Source organism: Anas platyrhynchos, chromosome 9, assembly GCF_047663525.1.
Source record: "Anas platyrhynchos isolate ZD024472 breed Pekin duck chromosome 9, IASCAAS_PekinDuck_T2T, whole genome shotgun sequence".
Taxonomy (NCBI): Eukaryota; Metazoa; Chordata; class Aves; order Anseriformes; family Anatidae; genus Anas; species Anas platyrhynchos.
The window spans coordinates 13,253,734-13,279,869 of record NC_092595.1 but is presented as its reverse complement, the minus strand read 5'-3'; the positions used below and the strand labels follow the sequence as shown (position 1 = coordinate 13,279,869).

The window sequence follows — 26,136 nt, the reverse complement described above, 5'->3', positions numbered from 1 at the left end:
TAAATAGGAGTAGGGAATAATTAGAGAGCACTTACCGTAGCAGAGAGCTGTGGTCCATTCAGCTGTGCGTGCAGGATGGCTTCATTGATGGAGTTCCGGATTCCTGTCAGTGCGATTTCCAGGTCATGCGAGGCAGCCATCTCGTTTGTCAGATACTCCAGCGTGGAGATATACTCCCTCCATTGGGCATCCAGTTCTGACACACTGGCCAAGCAGCCCCTCATTACGTTGAGGCAATATCCGACGCACGGTCTGATTAGTGTCAGGCCCTGGCAATGAGGGCAGTACTGCATCTTCACCAGAGCTCTGCTGCATTCCTTGCTGAGAACTGCATGTTCAGTAGTATTTATTACTTCGATGCCCAGGCTGAGGGCCTGGCTGAGCATCCTGCTTGCCCAAAGAGATTTTGACAGCTCTGTAACCATGTTTTTAGAATAGCGTCCAAAAGGATTTATGTCTTGCCTCGTAAGTCTTAGACACTCTGTATAGTCCTCTGATAAATCTGTAATTCCTGGGTTTATTAGCCGACTATACACAAGAGGAAAGAGACTGTCAAAGAACCGTAATACAGCACCTTCCACTGTAGTCTCTGCGCCCAGGATGTAGAGAGAGATGTCTCTAAAAAGCTTTTTAACAGGCTCCGCTGCTTCTTTCGCCATAGGTCTGTAAGCTGTCTCGAACAGGGAACTTGTGCGGTTTTCAGCTAAGCGAAGCAAGGACTCAAAGGCCTCTAAAAAAGGGCAGGGGAGAGAGAAAGAAAGATGTCTGATGTTAATAGCCAGCAGCTACATCTCAGGCACATAACTTTACTGTCCTGAATAGGGACACCAAGAGTTATATGTAATCTGCAATACGAATACATTAATAGTTAATACTGCTTTCATCGGTAATATGATTAAAAAGACTGGTAAATATTACATGTGCATAATAAAGGCACCTCATAATACACAAGCAATTTCTTAAAATTCTTACTGTATTCTGGCTGGCTAGACCCTGACCCAAACTCTAGCGGCCAGTGCTGGGCTTCTCCAGACAGATTTGTCTAGATGGCTTTTGTAACTGCCTCTGCATTTGGACAGTCCAACCAGACACGTTACCAAAACATCCCTACATCAACAACAGATGTTGGTTTCTAGCACGCAGGGAGGGGTACAACATTTTTCATGCCTTGTATATGTTGCTATAAAACTGCAAAATACTCGAATAGGCAGAAGTTCCAGGCAGTCTGGAACTGTTAGACAGGAGTAACTGGTAACAGGAGGGGGTCTGTGATACACCCATCACAGCACTACTGCTGCACTGGACTGCATGAATAGTGGTAGAATATCCACATTTAATAAAACACAGAGTGAAAATTCAAACTTCTTGTAAAGCTGTAATAAAGATGCAGTGAGTCTGAAGAAGTCAAAGAATAACACGTACATCTCATCAGTGCACAGAAATGATGATCCTCACTCATTAGTTGTACTTCTCAACTACAACTGTTTGAAATGATTTAATAACTTTTTAATAGTTTAATGAAAGCAACATCTTGATAACACTCGCAGATTAAGTATTATTAGCTTTTCATCCCAGATGATCTACTGCTACAAAATACTACGTCAACAATGGGAAAAAGAGTGAAGGCCCTACAATCTTGTCGAGGCTTGTATAATACATACTTGTACACATTTGGACAGCTGATGTGCAGAGTCAATGTGGGCCAGAATGAAAGGCTAGACAAAGCTGACATACAAAAAGCAACTTTCAGATAAAGCTGCTGGGCAGCAGCTCAATGAAAACTTAAGATAAGTGAATGCAAACAGAAGCTGAAGTCTTTGTTTCACAGAGCTGCGAGTGGATGGCTGAGACGCACTTCCCACAAAGAACAACTCAGGGATGAAGGAAAGATGCCATGGGAAGAAATTCTCTGTTAACATTGGCTAGGTCTGGGCTCCAGCCAGTGGTCGGGCAGGACTCAACATCAAGTCCTCTATGAACTAAGAATGAAATGAAATTGTAAGCGAAATACTGTTTTCCTGAGCTTGACTACACCACTTTCAAGTGACAAAAAAAATAAAATTTAAAAAGTGCAATTGTTAATGCATTTCGAATTGTGAAAGGTAAATGTTATCTTCCCAAAACACTGCAGGAGGTGCTAGAACTGCTAGACAGAGGCAAGGAAGGAATCAATTCCCAAGATTATTTTAAGGACACACAAGGCAGTAATCCGAACCATTCCGACTGCTCTCTTTGGAAGCTGTACAACAAAAAGCCTCTGACATAAATCATTTTTGCACTTCTCTGGATGGCGAGTAGTTCCAGTCGGGGCTGGAAGCCTATCACTTTATACCTTCTGAGGACTGGCCAGATAATGAGTTTTCAGTCTAATCCTACTCTGCATTCATCCGCACATCACCATGTGATTCAGCGCCACGTAATGCAAACTGATTTCACCCAAAGATCAGCTTGGCAAAGGAGCAGGCACAATCCTGTAAATCAAGATTACCATGCACTGACGAAGTTTAGTAGAAAAGCCTGCTCAGTGCCTTCCTCTATTACATCTCTCTGGGCAACTAACTTGCTTGTTATCAGGAGCATTACAATCCCTTCACCACAACGGGTGATTTAACCAGACAGATAATACACAATACTTCATCATACATTAAATCCTCAGTGTTTTACACACACATGCACACACCCCTCCCATGAGCTGCTTCCTTCTGCCTGAGAACCACTTCAGCATTCTCACCGGTACTACAACTAATGCTCTGGAAGAGCGTAAAAAATCCTAGAATTTAAAAAAAATAAGATACCTTTCAATTTAAAAACAAGAAAGTTCATTCTCAGGCAGAGAAACACCTTGCCAATTTTCAGAATGAAACAGATTTTTACAGCTACGTTAAAAATTCCAAACTGGATTCGTGATGGAAACACCGACACAACCTGAACCACAGCAGTCAGCTGTGTGCTGCTGCACTCTCAGCATTTTTTGTTTGCCAAATCACTTGGTTATTTTTATTTATGGGGGAAATCTAACTACTATTTTTAATAACACTGAAAAGGCAATGGGGATATTAAAAACATGAAAACGGTGCCCTAGGGGTTTCCTCCTTTGCTTGTACCTTTTCTCTTACAGATGTGCAGTTTACATTACATAATGGAAGCAGGGACTCTCTTCAACAATGCCAGTACGTTCTGACACTCTTGCCCCTTCCCATCCACTTCTGTCAGGTCTGAACTGCAACCATCCATCTCCTTATCTGAACAAGACTAAGTTAAATGCATTTACGAATTTGCAAGGATCCTCAATTTCCTGAGAATTAACAGCCCCCAGTGAAAGATGAGAGCAAAACAGTCAGCGATGATGTACATCCCAAGGAAACAGATTTCAGGAGCCTCCTGGGATACTAAGTTGTAGACACTTACGAAACCACATAGCTTTATCTCCAAATCTCTCTTGACTGTCAAAATTGTGTGTTCAATTAAACAGAACAGCATTATTCTGACACAAGTATGAAATTAAAATATTTCAGAGTGTCATTTATTTTTCATGGCATAACAGAACTGTGATTGTAGATAACTTAATTCCTTCTGCAAACGGAGCCAAAACATCAGGCATATGGTACAAAAATCATCTCTGCTGATTGTAGATGTGGTGTAAACATCTGTACTGTGTCACTTACTTCCTTATCACCATTGGTCAGACACAAAAATAGACTTGTGCTTGCAGGCACTCTAACAACAATCTTTGAGAAGGAAATCCATAGGTCTTTTTTTCTTGTTATAAGGCATTAAGAGATGTTTGAGAATCAAATTACTGGATCAGCTGCATGTTCTTAGATTGAAATAACATGGCTTCGTGCAGTTGAAGTTGGTTTACTTTCTGATCGTGCAGAGAAAGCAACCATAGCATCTTGTTTTAAAGGTGATTAATTAAGTACTTTTAATGCACTTCTATCGTCCTTTGTACAGTTTCTGTATCCCAAAAGTTACCACTGTCTCCAAAATAGGATGTTCATCTATGCTGTCAAATACAGCAAGCCTCGAACTCACAAAAAGCTGAATCTTAAGCCTAAGCACACTCCAAGGAGAGAAATATTTGATTGTCTTTCACAGCCTTTCATCTCAACCCTCTACCAAGAGCAAGGGACCGTAATATGCAAATACATTGATTATGAGCAGAAATAAGTTGCAAGAAAAATTCTCCAGAATTTGAGGAAGACATGATATATAGTTTGCCTTCAATTAGTATTAAAATAAGTAAGAAGAGAATCACATTTGTTCTCATGTTCTTCAAGAGCAGCTTTTTGATTTCAGGCTACAGGGAGACAAACAGTCAGCTTTGGATTTGGAACTAACACACCAGTAGCTCATTAATGAAATCAGGCAACATCAGCTTCCAGGCGGAGAACTTTGTTCAGATTGTTTATCATGCACCCACAAAATAGCTGACACAACCACTGAAGAGTCTGTGACAGTCCAACACAACTGATCAAATAGAGCTCACCTCTGGAAACTTCACAATTGAACAGCTGGTGTTTGAAAATCAGCTTCTGGAGACAAGCCCAGTTATGACAAGATGCCACGGTGGCGTTGCTGCACAGAGGCTGCCAGGCCAAGCAGCTAAACAGTTTGCATTCTGGGCTTCCAGTCTGGTTCCTACTATTCACATACACCAAAAAATTTATTATGCTCAGTGTAACACACAAACATTGCTTCGCATGTATGGTATCCATGCTTACTCACCACAAGCACGGCATAGTTTGGTTTTGAGTGACAGCTCCCTGCCAACCCATACATATTCTACGATTCTGACAGGAATGCATCCACCCTGATGCAGAGGATGCTTTACTTCTCTTAAACCAGCCACCAGTTACATTTCATGTACCTAATGAAAAAAAAATCGCAATTGAGGCCTGACTTATCTCGTACTAGCTTCCTGCATCGGTGTTACACCACTGACTTCAATAGGATTTAATCCCTGTTCAGCCCATTGTAATGTCAGAAGAAGCTGCATAATTCAAGTGCTTTTGCTAAAGAAACCTGCAAACAGGGTGACGAGGGAAAAACAGATTCAGGAGGCTTGTATCGGTCTGTCTGAAACTGCTGTGCCAGCATTTCCCAAAGATTTCCTCTAGTCTTCCACCACCTGAAGTTTTGTTTGTGGAAAAAAACAGACTTTAAATGATAGTATATACTAAAGAAACTCCTCCAACAGGAGTTTTCCAATAAAAACTGGATTCAAGTATAACAGCTGTGCACAGAGTTTCCTTCTCTCTGTTCTTCCAGACTTCCACGAAATACTGAAATCCTTGTTCTGTAAGCAACAACTGGGTTGAGATGGCAGCATCAGGAGCAGGCTAAGCACCTTAAAGCTCAAAGGTTTATGAATCAACGATTATGAATCAACCCAAATGCAATGTTTCTTTCTTTCCACCTGTCCAACACTGCAATGGCAGTGTGGGAACCATTTTCCCCAAACAAAGTCAATCTGAGCACCAGACACCTCTGTGCAGCAGAGGCTCAGATATAGTGGGCCTACTCTGGCTGAGCCCCCTTGTCTTCAAAGACCAACGTCATAGAAGTGAGTGCAATGACACGCAGATGTAGAAGGAAAGTCACTGTTATTGCCATTGTGCTTCTGTGTGCAACACAGAGCTGGCATCTGGCCCCTCAGCACTGACAAGGTAAGACCACCCTGCTAATGCAGCGGCTCTTCACTACTTTACTAATTCCTTACATTCTGCAATAATTGAAAGCATGCTAACTTAAAAAACAACTACAAAAAAAAAAAAACAACCAACACCACACTACTAAAAGGGAAAATACTGTCTTATAAACATTACTGAAACTATTCAGTAATATTCAATAAACCAAAAGTAGCAACGAACACTGAATCTATCTATACAGGAATAGCATCTGCATACATTTTAGATTTGAGTGTGATCATGAAAGAAGAATGTCAAATTTACGTAGCTCCATTATTTCTTTGGTCTCTTAGGACCACACTAATATTTGGCTCCTTTCCCTTCAACATCTTGCACTTATTACAAAGTTACAGAATGAATGAAAGCTACAGTTTGTTGAACAATAGCTTCCTTTTAATGCTTTCAAGTCCTTTAAATCTTCTGCATCTTTATGGTTTGCCAAAATACAGGACAACATATTAATGTTTTGCAGCAGTAGGAATGAAGTACAAATTATTTGCAATTTGATATACAGAGTAGTAAGTACACAGCAAAAAGTCACACATGTATATACCTACATGACACACATGATAAAATTCAGAGTTGTATGATTTCAGATACGCAATGACCTCCAAACATATTTGCAAGTATAAAAACAACAGACTGCTCAAACAGCGTCATTAAACAACATGAGCAGGGTTTTGTTTCTTTAAGTTCTTACAGTTACTTTGAAAAAGAACTTATGTGCAAACCAAATTGTGTCATGTTTGCAGAGACAGAACCTGAAATCCAGTTATTCATTAAGTTTTCATTTTCATTTTGAAAACTTATAACTTGAAGGTTCATTTCTTTGCTACTGGCAAAATGTCACAATAAAGAATGTCAAGGACTGGATGTTTCTTCTGATTTACCCTGAATTCTTATGCTAAATAAAGTTCCACAACTTTTTACAAATACTCTATTTTTTCATATGTTGTTACTTTTAGAATGACAGGCTTCCTATATATAAATGCAGTTGCTTTTCACAGAGTTGATGAGAAATAACATTGTCAGTCCATTTGCATAGTACTTCTATCTGCAGCATTTAGAGTGCAATTGCTCCTTTTCAAACTGAGAAGTTTCAAGTAAAACCAGATCAGTTGACCAGCAGAAAGCTGGAGACCAGATGTGGCATTAACCTTTTATGACACCTCTGGGCGTGCACGGACAGATAAATAAAGCAAATAGTTCCTCTGGAATATTTGTGCAGTACGAGGCTGACAGCATCGCAGTGCTAAGATGATCTAGAAGAGGAAAAGCCCTGAGGACAGCAGCCATCAGTACTACTCTCCTTCCATCGGGACGGAATTCCAGCAGAGCATGCGTATAATTCACACCTCTCAAATTCGAGTCTGCCAGCTATTACTTAGTAACACGAATTCACAGCTTTAACAGGAGTTGGGCCAAAGTAACTGAACTGAGAACTACAGCTGTGCTTCAGTAGTATCAGCTATGCTTTTCATTTGTTTTCCAAGAACAACTACTTTATAAAAAATTTCTCACAATATACAAGGGAAAAAATCACCAGTAGCTATGTATCTACGCTGCAAAAAGGTAGTTGGATTCTTCAGATAATCATCTTGAAAGATCTTAGGGGGTTTAACAACCACTTGAGAATGGGTGCAGAAACAATGTTAGACGATTAACCTGATCAGTCCTTGAAACACTACCTGGAAGCCGCAGCTCCAGCAAGCAGCGTATCGTTCCCATGCTGCCTTACAGCACTAACCACTTGCAAAAGAGCCCTGGATGACAATTCTATAATAATCAACATTTCAACATAAATCCACAGAAGCAGTCTATAAATTGCCCAAATTAAGTCCGACTGAAATATTCTATTGAAAAAAAAAAGTTTTTAGCACCAAAAAAAAGTTGCTTTTATTTTTCAGGTTAAAACCCTGTGCACAGTTGCAAAGATGTATAGTGAACTGAAAAGTCATCATTTCTCCTTAGAAAATAAAAAAGCTTTCCTGTAAACATAAACAACAGCTTGGACAATATCTTCTTTAAAATCAACCCTAGATCATTACTTTTCTGGATAAGGAAAACTCCCAGTATCTTTTCAAACAAGGGTCTTGCTGTGCTTACTTCGGACATATGGGAGTATTACTGCAAAAGTGTAGCCAGCCCCAAAAGGTAAGCACGTTGGCTGAGCAATCCCAACTTGTACAGCGTTAGACAGGATTTACACTGGGCCCTAGAAAAGCTGCTCACAATTTGGTTTCTTCAGAACAGATACTCAGCACGTATGGCTACAACCCCTTTGAATGAGCAGAACCTCCAATGCCAATGTCTTCTACAGGTTTTGTGCCATTTTCAATACACATTAATTATTACATTGCAACTGCAGGTTTCTCAGAACTCACCAGGTTGTCACTGAAATACACAGCAAATGACAGAACTCAAGCTATCTGCCTAGGAAAGAAAGCCAGGGCATGCCTGGCATGGGGGCAATGGCACACGCAAAACACTAACTCAGAACTGCTACTGCCACCGGGAGTGGTGCAGAACAATCACCTCCTTCTTTCTGGGGCCTGTAACAATTCCTTCTGCATGGGTGAGCAATTTTTCAATGCTGGGAATCACCACACTACGTATGTTTGCATGCAAGTAGTCTTACTGCAGTCTCTAGGATTTAAGTGTTTCACATAATTTCCTCCCACTTTCTGTCCAAACTGCTGGACAGAATAAAAGGCTATCGCTTCTATTTGGATTTCCCAAGAGGTCTGCTTTTATTAGAAGTACATTTGGAGTGAGATACTTAGCACATACAGCATAGCTTACAGACCTAAAGCAGACATGGGGAAGAATCTCAGTGCACCTCACCACTGCAGGACAGGCTGGCTCGGCACACATTTATCACAGTGCTCCAAATGCGCTGGGTCTGCATAAGGTACTAAAAAATTCTGAACTGGAAACTATGCCTGGGTGAGAGAAAGGACACCATGTAAACGACACCACATGTAGGACACATAAAAGTGTGTTCTGGAGCGAATCATAGCTAACTGTGGGCTACTGTCACATGAACACCAGAAGCTCCAAAATGCAGTTAGGTGAGGAGACATCTAATGCACAAGTCAAATGTGGATATGCAGAGATACCGCCATAAACTACTTGAGGAGACTATTCCTAACACACAATGCCAGAACCTGCTTGTGCAGCCTTCCTGCAAATGAAAACCCCAGAGAAGGTGAAAGCTGTGCCAACGACACGCAGCACCAGGCACTAGTACCAGAGGGGAACAGATGCCACCACTGGAGAGAGGGAGGGCTTTTATCTTAGTGGTCCTACTGGGGCTCAAACGCATTGCAGATTTGACATGATCAGGCTCAGAGAGCAAGCAAGTAGGGCTTGCAAAAAACACTGCAGAGTTCTCTGCCACCTGATTTATATCGGGGCACCGATGACCCTTGAGACATTGACCACTGGGTATGTTACCCACTGAGTAAGTGTAAAATGTAACACATATCCCTAGAAAACAGATGCAATCTACACTTCCATCAGAGTACTGAGTGCTCTCTAAAACCTGCCTCTGATGAACTGCTGCACTGCATGTTCATGTTTCCTGGCAGAGAAGCCACACAAGAACACAGATGAAATTGAGGTATTATACTTGTATACCTCTGGTGTATTAAATGCTATGGAGAAAGGAAAGGATACAGGGTTTTTTTGTTTGTTTGTTTGTTTGTTTTTTAAAGATTTGTGAATTTTTTTTCAACATTTAAGAAGAAAGAACCAAAACTCTCAGGTCCATCAAGACAAAGCAGGAATACAGTCTACTCAGATGTAAGAGTTTTTTCATTCTTCTGGGTATATTTTCATTAGCAGAAGAACAAGCAGACAGGAGTCTCCAGGGAGAATTTTCTCGACCCTCTGATTATGGAGTTCAACTGGCAGTAGGAAAACTAATACGTTTGTTTCAGAAGGTCATGAACCATTTCATGATTTCCAGCTGAATTAGTTAGGTGGTCTATTATGACTCATTTCTAAAAATCTAGGAGAAAAATAGCCACAAGAGATAGGGTTAGCTTAACAAAACAGATTTGTTTCCCCTCTTCAAGCCTATGTGCTAATGTAGAAATGTAAAATAAAATTCTGAATTCCATTTGAGGGCTAATGTCACAAGTAAGACTTAAAAGAAACGTGTTTTTTTTTTTTAGAATCTATACTAAATCTGCATTTATCAACAACTTTAAAATGAAGAAAACAATTTTTATGTAGGGAACAGCAATAATGTGGCCCCGTGTGTTCAGCAGCAAAGACCGCCTAACCCAGCAGTGCCAGCTGGCTCAAGAACTGCGCTCCAGGATCACGCTTCCAGCCCTCAGCTGCAAGAAGGAAAAGGATCATTGCTCACCATGGCAGTCAGACTGACTGGCAGTATTAGCAATCACAGGGTACTAGTTTCAAAATAAGGGTCAGGACACCTTTCATCTGTTTCTTCTGATTCTAGACTGGGTAACATCAACTTCACCTTGCAGTACTGTGAATCTACTAACTTCACCCATCCTTCTTCGGGTTAGTCTACGTAAGGAAGCCTAAACAAAATAAGCTAAAGTAAAAAAAAAAAAAAAAAAAAAAAAAAAAAGCCCGATTGCTAAGTGTTGTTACAGAAACAGTCCTTCCTCTAAGCAGTTTCTGCAAACAGTTTTAATTCAGTAATTCAGTGGTTTTCATGTCTTTCAGGTTCTATCCACTAGAACTGGTAACACATCAACACACAGCATCCTCACCCAAATTTCAGCTTAAAATACTTTGTATTGTTCCACAGACCAGCTATGAGCTGCTAAATGTACTGCCCACAGGGTGAGAGAGAGCCTTTGGACTCTTCCACAATACACTGAAAAGTATATACACACCTACATTAAAGGCAAAGGCATTCGCCTTTGATTACAGATACAGGTAAGTAATGCTTACAAACAACAACAAAAAACTTTCCTGCAACATCTATTTCCAGCTGTCTCCTTCTGTAGATTATTTGCAAACTTATTTGACAGCAGAATGCCACAATGTAGCTGAAAGGAGATTTACTGGAAGAAGCTGACTTGTTCAGGGGGTTTCTTTACAGTCACAACAAAGAACTGCACTGCATTCCTGAAGAAAAAGAGTGAAAAAGACTTCCATGACTGACTTCAACAGACACTGAATCCAAGTCACTAAGCATAGGAAAATGGACTGGGTGCTGCTTTTTACAGTTTCACATGGTCACAAAGCCTCTCTCAATGGGAAAATTAGAGGTGGAAAAATACTTAATACAGTCCCATAAAAATGCATATAGCATTTTTCTTTATGGTGAAGAGCTTCTCCTCGATTTATCCTCCCAAATTCCTTCAAGTAAAAAGACTGGCATGTGTTCAGCATATGGGTCACCGCTGGCAGAAGTACAGATGTTGGCAATTTGATAGCTAGCCAGATGTTTGCAGGGAATTAGCTCCAGTTATTCCACAGGGAAAACACATGGTCCATTGAAATCACATGCCTATTTTTCTCCCCAAAGTCCCTCCTTAAACAAGGAAAATCCTATAGGTAAGTTTTTCCAATCACATTGACTACAGAAATATTTTACAGAACAAAAATCCCATCTGCAACAATGAAGACCAAAGATCAAAGCAATGAAACAGCATTTCTTAAATACAGAAAATTGTGCATTCCCTGACTGAAAGGCACCGTGACACCACACTGCAACGTTGCCACACATATCCTGACACCCTCCAAGATGAGTAGGGCTTCACAAGATCACAGAATTAGCTTATATCCAAGAAGTTGCTTAATTACATTCCCATGTTTGCTTATTCATCCCTGAGGTCTACTAGTGGTCAGATACCAATTGAATACGTAATTTATCTCTTTGCAGGAATAGCAGCAGCAGAGGAATTTTCAAAGAGAGGACAAGGATAGGCTCAAAAAAATAAAGAATATATAAATCTGCCTTGTTTGTTTCAAGTTCCTCTACAGAAAGCTTTGGGGCTTGGATCTCAGCGAGTTGACTCATGGATCGGCCTGAGTCATGAGATGAGTTAAGAAGCTCCCCTAAGCACTCCTGAAGTTCACCCATCTGGGGACGTGAGGCTTGTTCAGTGAGCAACTGTTTCTCCTCTGGGCTTGCTGACCTTCAAGAACTGTACAGAAAGACCATTTGTGATTTTGATTGATGGCATATCTTAAAGCGCTGACGTTCATTTTGTTAACAAGGGTTCTTGAGACAGGTCACCAGAGAGAACAAGACGCTCTGTTAAGTTCCCACTTAAGTAAATTGCTCATGTGCCCTCACCTGCAAGATGCGAGAGACATGCATGCTGCAGCAACGCCCCTTCTCTCAGCTCAGAGGTGCCCCTTGCCACAGGACATGATCATTTCTGACGGAGAGAAGGGCGTGCAACCCGGTCTGCCCATTTTTCTGGCACACTTTTTCCCTGCTATGTCACAGCTCAGCGAAAATGCCTCATAAAGGCTTGCAGAGCTTGTTTTCTTCCTTTCAGCCTCTTCCCACAAGAAGGAGCAATCCTCTCATTTTTCACTCCCGAATGTCACATTTTTCATGTCAGGCCCCAACTCAGTAAGGTATTTAAGCACAAGCTTTACCTGCTGAGGACCGCTGATGTTCTCAATTACCTCACTGGGTGCAGGCCCAAACAGAGACAAAGGGAAGGTTTTTGTGGGAATGCGTTCCAGCTTTTGTCTCCTACTTTCTCAGCACTACTGAAGTCATCACTTTGCTCCCTCTACGGCTTACAGCTATGTGGTACATCACTTTGGTATTTTTGTTAAGCATTGGTCATTAGTGATGGAAACTCAATTATAGAAACATTATACTCCGGATTGTGGGTCAAAGCAGCTGTCAAATCCATCTGTCATACTGAAGTTTTAATATAAAATTGTTAAAACCTCTCATAAATATACAGCCTTTATAGTTCCGTTTAAAGTTTTGCGATCTTTTACTCAGCAACATAACGAAAAAAAGAATTGCAGATAAATCACGTTAATAATGAAAGCAAATTAGCCATTACGGTACAGCAGACTTCCAACAGTTAGTGAACTGACGCAAGATTGATTGCAGCAATATAATGCTGTCTTTAATTACAATTCAGAGCTTCCCTTTCCAGGTAGATTAACAGACCGTAGCAAACGGGTATTCAGAATTAAAGCACCAAAGCTATGATCAGCATCAAAACTGATCTGCATAAAAGCTATCTTAAACCTCAGCAAGCCCCAACTAAGCTGGTGGAGTTTTTTAGGAACGAGAAAGTCCCGTGCATGCCAGCAGCAGTGCAGATGGGCAGTCCTTCGGAAAACTGAAACCATCCACAAGCGAACAGGTCGACAGATAGGTTAAAAGGATGGCAAGTAAAACTCAAAACACTACAGGAAAGATTGGACACATCTAAAATATTTGGCCTCTCTCACATGCCCTGTGCGAATGCCGTGTGTTACTCAATACCCCCATTTGCAAAGAAGCCCGGGGAGCTGCCCGAACTAGCACAGGAGCGCAATGCCTTCAATGCCTTCGTGAGACACGTGCAAGCATCACGGCTGCAGAGGGACCTCTCTGTGACAGATGACTTTCAGAGCTGTAAGCTGCAGCTATAAATGACATTTTATTTTACCATCCATTATGCTGAGCAACTGTCTCCCTGCTTCTAAGTACCCTGGGTATGTTCACTGACAGCTTGGTCCCCTCCTGGTCAGAAAATTACCTAAGCCCAAAGTCCAGAATTTCCCTTCAGAAACATGACAGAAAACCCCAGCTCATGCACAACTCAGATATAAAAAGGCACAGTGAAACAATTTCCAGTAAGCAGCCACCCTCTTTACTATAGCCATAGTGCTGACTTTTCACACACGCAATGTTTTCAATTCTCTGCCATGTATCAGTTACTCTTATGCAACCTCACAAGAAAAAATTTTAATTCTCACCAGCAAGTACAGAGCTCCTCAATACAGTCACCTGCTGTTCTATCTATCCTACAAACTTAACTTTCTGCGTTCATTTTTGTCCTAACTTTGTATAATTCATATTAAATTAAAATACATATGGGCACCAACAAATGCTCAACTAACAGACAGCATGAAACTTTCTAAAATGCTTATCTGCATTTCAAGGTCATAGGGAATCAATAAAAATAATTTAGCTTTGCACCCTACTCATCTAGGTATCATGCTTTTAGTCCAAAATCCCCAAATGTTGTTTGTTTGTTTGTTTTCCTGGATCTTTAAATCCATTTTAAAAGATAGCTCCCACTGTTTAAATTCTGCTCTCTAAAGCCCCAGAAATGATTGCTTATTTTAACAAATACACTTTGGCATGAAACTTTATCTGTATGACCCTGCACTGGGATCAATCCCTTCAGAAGCGTCAGGGGGAGGAAAAAAAACAAAAACAAAAACCACAAGAGGAACCACCACCCAAGCAAATATGGGAATTATCAACAGAATGAAATGAGAGGGTCACAGATAAAGCTTAAGAAATTTTAGGTTCTGAAGAAAAACACGTTTGCTATGTTTTAGACCCAGTTCAAGAAAGCGTTTTGGCATATGCGAAGTTGATACTGTTTCAGCAATATAGTTCTTAATCCACAAAATCCCCATAGAACTTCAGTGCACACTTAAGTTTTCTGCCAAGAAAGAGGATTTGTGAAACCAGCCTTAAACTTTGCAAAATCATCAGAATTGTATACGGCCATCTGAATTCCTCTGACAAACCTCTTGCCTTCTTGCTCCACCGCTGTCAGACTGTTGAAGCATACTCTCTTGTCGCTCCGTTCTATCTTGTTTAACGCTGCTCTTCCACAGAATTATGGGGGGGAAATGATGTTCATTTCATTATTCTACTACGGGAAATTTTATATACCAGCAGCTCCTCACACATTTGGCCTTGGCCAAAATTTTTCCGATCTCCTGGAATGCCTCATGATGTTTAAATGCCTCAAAACATCATAACCAAAGACATGTAGATGCTCATTCACTACCTTTCACTGGCTGCTGCAGTTCCCTGGCCCGCCTGTGCCACTTCACACAAAGCTTCAATGTCCTCTAATTTTTAAGATGCCATGATTTTGTGCAGAGATATTATGTGTAACTACTTGCAATTCCCTTATAAATTTCCATTTGATACCTTTCTACAAGACATGATACAGATCTCATCAAACACCACCACCTGGTTTTGGTCTGGGCAGCTAGTGGGTGGGAGCAGGGCCCAATCCTCCTACTCTCATCAACTAACGGAGCTCTCACAATGTAGATGTCTCTGGGATTGGATTATTCCTACAGACATGCCTCACCTGCAGCAAGGACGGAAGGAGGGTAGATGCTACTGAAGTAAGGAAGGAAAAGGAGGAATTTAATAAGATTTATTCCAGGTATAAAAATAAATTATTTTTGAAATCCTGATCAGGCTACATTCCTACCCTTCCTTTTCCCAACACGCCCTGGTCACAGGACTATGCAAAGCCAAGGAAAGGGGCTCTACCCTGAGCAAGAGGAATCTGTCTTAAGCAGCACCTCTTCTTACACACTGTAAGTTAGTAATGGAGGGCTACAGAGAACACACCAAGTAGTAATTTAGCAAAGACTAACAAACAGCAAGCCCAGAGACACACAAACCATTAAAATGAAGGCAGCATCAGGTGAAGGGTGTGTGTGTGTGTGTCCGAATTGTAGAGGATGTGACCTTGAGGGCTGGTTTTCAATCTTCTCTTCAGAGGCCAGGTGGAAGATTTGCTACTTGGGGAATTTCAACATCACAACAGAAGCGGTTGCTCAGCATGACAAAGGAGCACCTCACCAAGTTGTTAATCTGATTCTGAACAGGACAGAATAAATGAATAAAAGCATTACAAAATTTGGAGTTAATATTCTATATGTAATGATTCTTCCTATAGCAGGTTCAGGAACACTAACAATTTCTCTGCAATACCAGAGCATTGATTTGCCAGCCCTGACTACTCTATTCAGCTACAGAACTACAGCCAAGCAGTCTGTCAGACTGGCCAACACAAACATCCACCCACATCTTCGAAGAGACAAAAGGGCTGATGTTATAATGGGACCCTGAGGTACGCAAAGACATATACCCATCAGTCCCTACATCTGACATTTGATTTGGCTGAAAACCATCAACATTTCACAAAAATATCCAGGGGATATTCTGAATTTATTTTTGGATCTTGCAGTTAACTGCGATGGGGCAAAATGGACTTTGGGGACAGAAAGCAGTCATGGTGAAGGAGCAGCCGTGCAGGAAAAGCCAGAGACTGACCCAGCCCCAGGTCTGACAGCACGAAGCAGTTCACATCAGATGCTTCACACACAGCTGTATGAAGCCCTCAGTTGGCAACTCCAGGGTATAGAATAGCGTGCCCAGGGGAGCCACTCGCTCTTTCTCAGTCTTTCCTGTCTTTAATATACCACAAGAATTTCTTGTTGTTTGTTTTTCTCTTTGACTCTTTGCTCTTCAAATTCCATTTCAGGCCCCTTAGTTTCCTTCTCACACTGCCCACTCCAGCCTGTGCCTCTGTCTCCAGGATTCACTAGTGTTGGATTTCCAGTTTCTGACAGCTATTCCTTTTGCTCAAATAACCTCCTGAACTTTGTGTTTAAGCATATGGATTCACTTGCCTTTCAGCTCCTTTCCTTGCATGTTGCTATTCCTACTTGCAGTGACAGACTGGCGTGCTTAAGTAGCTACTATGCCTAAACTAAGATTTTAATTTCTGTACTTAATCACAGCCATATATTTAAACAGTGTTCACATTGTTTCAGTAATCAAGGGGAGACCCCAAGCAAGTTGGTCATTATGTTTCCCAATGTCTATATAATCTAGTCTCAACTTTGACTGTAAAACTCTCCTGGGAACATGAGATAATTTGTACATTTCAATTCAAGTCTACATAAACCAGACCCAGTCGTCAGCTAACTGAAGCAACTAAGACAAGAAATATCAGGATCCCTGAATCAAATATAACAACAGTATCTAAAAAGGCTGTCATAATCACACGGAAAAAGGCAGCTAAAACAATGTGCTGCTTGTTTGTGAAAGAGGACAACAGAACAACTTTCATAGACCCCCAAGCACTGAAAACTTTTTAGCTTCTTTAGAAATACTGTTTATATAGTTTATATGTTTATATAAAAATACTATTAACGTTTTTGGCAAGATTGACATGCTAGAAGCTTGCACAAAAGTGACATGTACGACTACTAAAAAAAAAAAAAAACTATTTCCTGAAATGCTGGCAGACATTTCAATCCATCGTATTCAGGCAACCTGGGACCTCTTTCCCAATTTTAACTAACCTGACAAAACAATGCAAAAACTACAGACTGATTCCTCTGCTACAGAATTCATCCTATTCTTGTCGGTGGGGCAGCTCAGTGAGCAAAGTCCTGCTCCAGTTAAGACAATGTTGAAATTTGCCCCCCAGGGGGATCCTGCACTGCATGTTTTCAGGGGTCTCCCTCAATCAATAGCTACGTTATCCACAGATTAATGACAGAAGTGAATCACCATATATCATCCTTCTAACATCTTCAGTATCCTCCCTCCACGGATTTGCTCCTTCAGCCTCTACGAATTAATCTCCTCCACTCTTCCGGACCATCCATCATGCTCTTTCCCGCTCTAACTCCCTGTCTCCTTACACTGCTGAATGTCTTTCATCTCTGTTGCCGTCACACTTTTGAACAGCTTTCTTAACTCTATTAATACCTATCTCAAGACCATTCTTCTTGCAGCCATGTAACCACTTTAAGCCCTTTCCTAACAGAGCAAAACACCTTACTGCCACTCCTTTCTCACATTTTCTTGAGATGTCATTTTGAAACATCAACCCTAAATTGTCATTTAACTTTCCTTGTATATAGTTACCAAGTAACTAAATGCTAAATTCATACAGCTTACCCACCTGAACTGTACAGCTGCAAACAGGCTGAAATCCACTAAACAGGAATCAAACATTCTATGATAGTTGCAAAGATTCATGTAATTTATCATGCTTTTAAATGTGCATTTGCTTTTCAAAGGACTTGGAATATATTGATCAGCACAAAATATCTAAAGCATGCAAGAGACTTGAAACAAAGCTCTTCAAAATACAAGGGAATGGAAGATCCCCATTTTATTTCCATGTGATCTTTAATATACATATATTTATTTTTGTTACAATTACTGAACATTTGATAGAGCTTCAGTAGTTCATTGAATAAAGACAAAAATGCCGGGTTTTGCTAAAAAAAAAAAAAATTAAAGTTGGTAGTGTGTATTTCATTCTTACATACATATTGCAACATGGGTGGAAAGGGGAGCACGGTTACACCAAAGACAAAGATACAACCTGTGAAATCCTATTCATTTTCTTACTCTACATTTAGATCTACCCTCCGAAAAAAAAAAAAAATCTACAATTTAGTGCCATTCTCTTAAGAAGACAATACAGTTGCCTACTAAACACAAGTATGGGACAGACTTCTGCAATGATTTATAAGGACTTGCACTCTGTACCCTAAAAAGAAAAGATCCTCTACTGAAAGACTACCAGACATATGACTACCAGACCTACAAGACATATGAGGAGCAGCTGAGGTACTTGGCCTGTTCAGCCTGGAAAAGAGGAGGCTCAGGAGACATCGTCGCAGTCTACAACTTCCTCACAAGGGGGAGTGGAGGGGCAGGTGCTGACCTATTCTCCTTAATCACCTGTGATAGGTCCCATGGAAATGGTGTCAAGTTGAGGCAGGGGAAGTTTAGGCTAGACGTCAGGAAGAGGTTCTTCACTGAGAGGGTGGTCGCACACTGGAAGAGGCTCCCCAGGGAAGTAGTCACTGCACCAAGCCTGTCTGAATTTAAGCGTTAGAACTGTGCATTTAGTCACATGGTCTAAAATTTTGGGTAGACCTGTGTGGTGCCAGGAGTTGGACTCGATGATCCTTATGGGTCCCTTCCAACTAGGGATATTCTATGATTCTCTCATGGTATCCAGAGTCTTGCAAATATACCTAAAGCAGCAGATAGAACTGATGGAGTGCTTCCATTGATTCCCAGTAGTATGGTCATATCTGTACTCGATTACATGGAATATGGTTCCAATACCAGGTAAGAAAAAAAATGTTTTTTAAGGGCAAGTATCATATTCTTATCCGGCCACTCTGAACATCAGTTAGATAACAAACACCTCATGAAATGTTGGCAGAACAAAAACCTTTTGCCTGCAGAAGAGTTTCCACATCATGTAATCAAATACACAGTTCTATTACTGATTTACCTACGAAGTCCAATCGTCTTCCCATATTTGCCTTTGATACATAGTAAACATCTTGAGGTAACAGAGATTTAATTTCTTTAAAAACTTTCCCTGCTACTCCATACCAGAACTTATCTTCTGTGTTAACTGTCTTATACACAAAGTTTACAAGCAACTTAAGAGTAAAGAATATTCACTCATTGTGAACAAATACCTGCAATCCCAAACCATACCATACAAAAGCAACCTTAGTTTCTTACTCATATCTAGCCTTCCTGAACCAAGGGGACTACCCACATACACATAACTGAATGTATCCAGGAGTACTTTCATGATTCAGACTCAGAGTATACAGCTAAGATACAAAACTTGAGGTCAGCCTCTCCTTCACTGCTTGCAAGACTCATGTAATTTCAGTGGAATCCGCTACCCTACGGATCTGAAACAGTCCCCTGAGCTTCCCTTGCTCTTTCTGCTGCCTTGCTCCCCTACTGCCAGCTCCTGACAGGTGAGACATTCTTCTACTGACAGACTGGCAATTAACCTGCTGCAACAAAAGAAAAACAGAATAACACAAAATGTGAAAAATGAAAGATTCATCATACATATCAGAGAAAAATCTAAAACCAGCATTGTTTCAGCTGAGATTCTTTTCCCTGTGGTCATATAGTCTCTCCTGTACAAATGCAGTGTTGTTCAGTTATGACTTCAATTTCAGGATTTAATTTCCTCCTCAGCACTTGAGATGTAAGCAGGAAGGAGAGCAAAGAAGGAAAACTGAAATCAAAGTCACTATACAAATCTTGTACTTTCACCTTGGCTGATGAACTAGGAGCTGCAAATGCTTCAGCTACATTTTTCCCCCTGAAGCAGAACTGTACATTTTAAAATATCATTTTTTTTTTTTCTCCTCAGATAACTGAATGGTTGCTGCTGGATTTTCACTATTTTCATTTCTCGCTACCACAGTTGCCTCCTCAATGAAAAGTAAAGCTCAAAACATTTCTTAAGCTTCCAACAAGTTATTTTGGCTTTGTAAACTCAGTTGTTATTATCATAAGAAGAAAATTATATTTTCAGGTTTGATTTCAAACACCACTGTTCTTTGAACAGTGCCACCCACGCCGAGGAACCTGCGGGGACCCCTTCAAAGCCTCGAGCCCCTGTGAATTTCTCAACACAACTGCAAGTGAGGGCCATGACCAGGAAGGCGTGATCTGGGAATGTGATGGTCACTTGTACTTCACCTACCCATAATCATCAAGGGAGGTGATCCCCCCCTCTACTCTACCCTGGTCAGGCCTCACCTGAAGTACTGTGTCCAGTGCTGGGCTCCCCAATACAAAAAAGACAGGGATCTCCTGGAAAGAGTCCAGGGGAGGGCCACAAAGACGATACGGGGCCTGGAGCATCTTCCCTATGAGGGAAGGCTGAGAGACCTGAGGCTGTTCAGCCTGGAGAAAAGACAACTGAGAGGGGAATCTTATTAATGTTTACAAATACCTTAAGTGTGGGAGACAGAGGAATTTGGCCAACCTCTTTTCAGTGGTTTGAGGGGACTGGACAAGGAGCAACAGCCAAAAATTAGATCTCAGGAAGTTCTGCACCAACATGCGAAAGAGCTTCACGGTGAGGGTGACGGAGCATTGGGACAGGCTGCCCAGGAAGGTTGTGGAGTCTCCTTCTCTGGAGATGTTCAAGGCCCGTCTGGACGCCTACCTGGGCAGCCTGCTCTAGGGAACTGCTTTGGCAGGGTGGTTGGATCCAATGATCTCTCGAGGTCCCTTCCAACCCCAACAGTTCTGTGATTACAATTCTCCAATTTTATCTGCAAGTAAGAGTAATTAACAACCAACCTCAATAAGCAGCTCTCCTTACAAATTAAGGAACAGTTAAATAATGGGCTCAAATTCACCAACCCAGTCTTTGGCAGATGCCAGGAGAAAGCACAGGTCTCTTCAATCTGCAGCGCTCTACTTGTATGTCTTTCAGAATGAATGTCTAATGACCAATTTGTCATTTTATCATGCTCTTTTGTAGTAATTCAGCTATTACCTCCTTGATATGGGTACTACGACAAATAAACTATCTGTGCCAAAGTACAGCACATGAATCTTTTGTGCAGTAAGCAAACATTAATATTTGCCAGTGTTGAAATGCTTGCTCACTGTGAGAGTAACTAGAATAAAAATAAAAAATTAAAAAAAAAAAAAACTTTTTTTTTTAAGGTCTGTGGATATTTAGGCCCAGATTAACATTATTTAACATCCAACATTTACCTGCGTCACCTACACCTCACACCTACTGACATGATAGTTCTTCTACAGGCAACGGTGATAGTATTTTGAGAAGACAATTCTGATGTTTACAGCGTGGCCGGTTAGCTCAGTTGGTTAGAGCGTGGTGCTAATAACGCCAAGGTCACGGGTTCGATCCCCGTATGGGCCAGCTCCATTCACCCGTATGGTGGACCAAGGGAAACCAGCTGATGTGATTTTTTTGGACTCCAGCAAGGCTTTTGACACGGTTTCCCATAGGATCCTACTGGACAAAATGTCCACCATACAGCTAAATAAAAACATCATACGATGGGTGAGCAACTGGCTAACGGGCAGGGCCCAAAGGGTTATGGTGAATGGCGCTGCGTCAGGCTGGTGGGCGGTCACCAGTGGGGTCCCTCAAGGCTCCATTTTAGGGCCGGTACTTTTCAATATTTTTATAAATGATCTGGATGTAGGAATAAAAGGTATTTTGAGCAAGTTTGCTGATGACACCAAACTTGGAGGAGTTATGGACTCTGTTGAGGGTGGAAAGGCCTTGCAGAGGGATCTGGATAGGTTGGAGAGCTGGGCGATCACCAACCGCATGAAGTTCAATAAGAGCAAGTGCCGGGTCCTGCACCTGGGACGGGGAAACCCTGGCTCCACGTACAGACTGGGCGATGAGACGCTGGAGAGCAGCCTAGAAGAGAGGGATCTGGGGGTTGTGGTAGACAGCAAGTTGAATATGAGCCGGCAGTGTGCCCTGGCAGCCAGGAGGGCCAACCGTGTCCTGGGGTGCATCAAGCACGGCATCGCTAGCAGGTCGAGGGAGGTGATTGTCCCGCTCTACTCTGCGCTGGTGCGGCCTCACCTCGAGTACTGTGTGCAGTTCTGGGCACCACAGTATAAAAAGGACATGAAACTGTTGGAGAGTGTCCAGAGGAGGGCTACGAAGATGGTGAGAGGCCTGGAGGGGAAGACGTACGAGGAACGGCTGAGGGCACTGGGCCTGTTCAGCCTGGAGAAGAGGAGGCTGAGGGGAGACCTCATCGCAGTCTACAACTTCCTCGTAAGGGGGTGTCGAGAGGCAGGAGACCTTTTCTCCATTAACACCAGCGACAGGACCCGTGGGAACGGGGTTAAGCTGAGGCAGGGGAAGTTTAGGCTTGACATCAGGAGGGGGTTCTTCACAGAGAGGGTGGTTGCACACTGGAACAGGCTCCCCAGGGAAGTGGTCACTGCACCGAGCCTGACTGAATTTAAGAAGAGATTGGACTGTGCACTTAGTCACATGGTCTGAACTTGGGTAGACCTGTGCGGTGTCAAGAGTTGGACTTGATGATCCTTAAGGGTCCCTTCCAACTCAGGATATTCTATGATTCTATGATTCTATGTTAGGTTTGTGCATGTGAGAGGCCGTCACATCAACAAGAAGAAATCCACAAAATAGGTTTTACTGGTAGTTATTTAAAAAGAGGGAAAAGTTCAGTGAAAGCTTTAAAATTAGTTTGCTGCATCTACAAATTAAGATCCATCAGAAAGCACCTCACTGCAGGGAAACTTTGAAATGTGGTTGACACCCAAATGGTTCTGCAGACTTGCTCAAGTATCAAATTAAATACAAACTTTACTAATGACTTGCACTGCTTTTTAACGCCAAAATAAAGAAAATTCAGTAATACCTTCTCTGCCTCTTTCCTCCTTGGTTTCTTTCAGTAGCCGTGCGTACTGTTGCTATAATCGGCCATGTGACAAGCAGGGATTTCTGCAGGAAACATTTTGGATCTCTACTGACAGAGAACATTCCTTGCCTTAAAGTATTTTTCTGTGATTTTTTTCTACTACAGAAGGTACACCACATAAGTACTGCTTCTTTACCTTTCTTAGTGGAGTGGCCTGCAATTTATCCTTTATCATAGATGATTTATCAAAATTCATCTAACTTCTCTGAGAAGTTCTGTCCCACTTGTGCCCTTGTAGTAGAAGCTGTAGGACCCACTAAAAACTGCATGCATTTGAATGTGAGAAGGGAGACAGTTTGTTAATGATGCCATCTGCCATGATTTGCACAAACTGAAATTGCTCTGCAGCATCTTCATGTAGGGAAATTGAAAGAAGTTGAAAAAAACAGTTGGCTTCCTTCATGCAGTCTGTGAGGTTTAAAGCACTGACGATTCAAACCACAAATTAAGGAATCTTCACTGTTGCAGTTCCACACTACCTCTCCTCAATCTACAAAATTACACCTGCTTGAGTTAAACCAGCCTGGTTTGTATTAGTCTGAATGCAATAGGCTCATTTCAAGCAGCAGAGACATCACTACAGGGACTACATCAACAGGAAAGTTTACCTGAAGGAAGGGTAAGGCGCGTGTAGACCCAGCAAAGCCCCCAGAATAAAAAGTGTTGATCAGAAACAGATCAGGATCCCTGCACTACTGTAATGATGCAGATTTTACCAGGAGCAAAAACACTGCATTACACTGTGACCCCCATCCTGTTCCTCTTGCAGACCTCAGACAGGACGCAGGTGAATCTCTCCTCCACACAGAAACTGGTCTGAGATTGTGGCGTGATTTCTACCTCTTACAACAGCACAAATAAAAATTCCCAAGGCACGTCTGTGTACATCAATATGTTGCAGAGATTCACAGAATACCAGAAGGAGGGGAAAGAGAGAAGTTGATGAACCAACTCTAGGTGTCCAAAATCATAAACAAGAAAAAAGCCTGTTATCAGAAGTCTTCAATTCACTATTCAAAAACCTACACCTGCACTAGAGAATCATCAGAAGTGAGAAAAGCTTAAAAATTACCAAGTTAATGAGATACAACTGCCATTTACGAGTCTGTGCTAATCCCAGTGGTTTAATCCCAGTGGTGTTCAACCAGTTTTTACTTAATGCATAGCTAGTCCTTTGTTCCCAAATGAAATTAGTCAAGCTTTCGTGAATACAGATTGAGAAGAAAAAAAAAGTTATGACTTAAGGAATTGGCCCCAGGATGTCAATTCACTGTCATGAAAATAAAAATGGGGCCCTGTACGCACACAATGCTTATTGGTACCACCAGCAGTTACTTGATATTGAACAGGCATATAAATGCAGCCTTTGGGGGGAGGGGACGACTTTTTTTTTTTTTTCCTTTGGCTGCTGTGATGAAAATCCTGTTACAGAAATTGTCTTTGCAAAACTACAAGTAGGCAATACAACAAAGCAGGCTACTAAACATTTAAACGTTTAGAGTCATAAAAATTTGCAGAGAAACAAACGCTGAAAAATTGCCCAGTTAGCTTTCCCTTCTGGCACAACATAAAGGACATTTCCAGGAATTTTAGCTTCTATGTGAGTTTGGTACCTGGGATACCATGCCCAAGGGCTTGAGCAAGAATAAAATTAAAACAATGACAAGGGTTACACGTCGCACATAGGGCAATAGGGAAGTCAGAGAAACTTAGAGCTGCAGCAACCTAAAAATCTGGTGGCAGAAGCCCAACAGAAGCCAAATCATCAGGGAAAGGGAAAGAACAAGTGACCAAACTGCAGCCCCAAAGAGAAGCAGAGGCCAGCCTGATACCAGGCCTCGACTGCTCAAACACAGCCTGACAAGGGTCAACATCCGTCACAAAATCAATTAACAGTGAATAGCAACCAGCATCACAATAAAACCACAACTCTTATTCTTCTGATAGCCCCATGGACACTCATATCCGGTGCTGTTCTCCATGTCCACCACTCATCCACCTGGACTACTGGGTTTGTGACAGAGACAAAACATTCTTTTCACATTCCTTTGTTTGCTTTATAATACAGCAATATATTTTAAGAACTACTTTGCGTTTGAGAGAAACCAAATATTTTGATGAATTAACAAATAACTCTTATTTCCCAAAAGAATTCTGGAGAAAAGGATATGAAGCTTTCAGATTTACAAGCACGTTAAACTGAAACATGAGTATTTTATTAACTGGTGTGTTTTTCACACTAGAGAACGAGACTAGAGAAAATTAGGAAGTAAAGTACCTTCCAAGCACCTCTAAAAGAGAAAATAAAAAAAAGGAAAATGCATAAAACACGCATGCCTGCTATAATTTTTACGGTTTTCTGCTGCAGAGAGGATGAAAAGCTCAGCTACCATACTTCAAAATGGTAAACAAAAGGCTATTTCTAATTAAGGTGAATATATGCCATCTGTTATGCAACTCAAGGACCGACTAGAAAAACAATGTCTAATTTGATCAACCTCAACTGACCAGGTTAATCCATGAAAGGATCCAAACAAACATATAATCTTTTCTAATCGCTATTGGATTAACTGGACTAATCCAATTGGATAGATATAGTGTTCTAACACCACCACATTTATTTTGAGTATTCCATTATTTCCTTTATTTATCCTTTTCAACCACATTAAAATATTTTAAAGAAAATTATTTCTAAAGTCCTGGCATTTCCTTATGAAATGAGAAAAGTCATCCAGTGAGTGAATGAAACGTTTCACAAAGATTCTTCTTTGGCACAGAACACTCATTTCCCATTCGAAACTCTGTTGAAGGGTCACGAAACTTCACTAAAGAAGAGAGAAATGACTCTGATGCTACAGAGACCTGGAAACATATGCTTGTTTTAATTCTGCTTCAAAACATATCTGAGAAAGGTGGATTAATTACATTTAATAATTCGCTCTGTGAGCCACCTTACCAGTCAAGTTTTAGAATGTACACTCTGCATCCCATCACCTACCGGTGTTTGCTGGGCAACTCAATCTACAACACAGTTTCTCTGATTCCAGCAGGTATTTAATCCCCAAAACCCCATGAAGTAGAACATGAATTCCTTCCCATCTACAGAAAGCCTGCTTATTAATATTGTAAGGAAAATACCTAAAACAAGCCACACACACTGCAGGCAGCCCCAGCAACACTCCTACACCCA

At 41.3% G+C, this 26,136-nt stretch overlaps 1 protein-coding gene and 1 non-coding gene across 6 annotated transcripts in view; one reads left to right on the top strand and one right to left on the bottom strand.

Moving 5' to 3' along the window:
- The window catches only part of LOC101803486 (glypican-5), a 414,617-nt gene that overhangs the window by 285,588 nt on the left and 102,893 nt on the right, over positions 1-26,136 (bottom strand). For all 5 annotated transcript variants that reach the window (XM_021268756.4, XM_072042426.1, XM_038183389.2 and 2 more), the window contains one exon: positions 36-730. In XM_021268756.4, the coding sequence (XP_021124431.1) occupies positions 36-730 (695 nt within the window). The remainder of the gene's footprint in view (positions 1-35; positions 731-26,136) is intronic.
- TRNAI-AAU (transfer RNA isoleucine (anticodon AAU)) lies at positions 21,318-21,391 on the top strand. The gene has a single exon. It is a non-coding gene; the product is annotated as a tRNA-Ile (tRNA).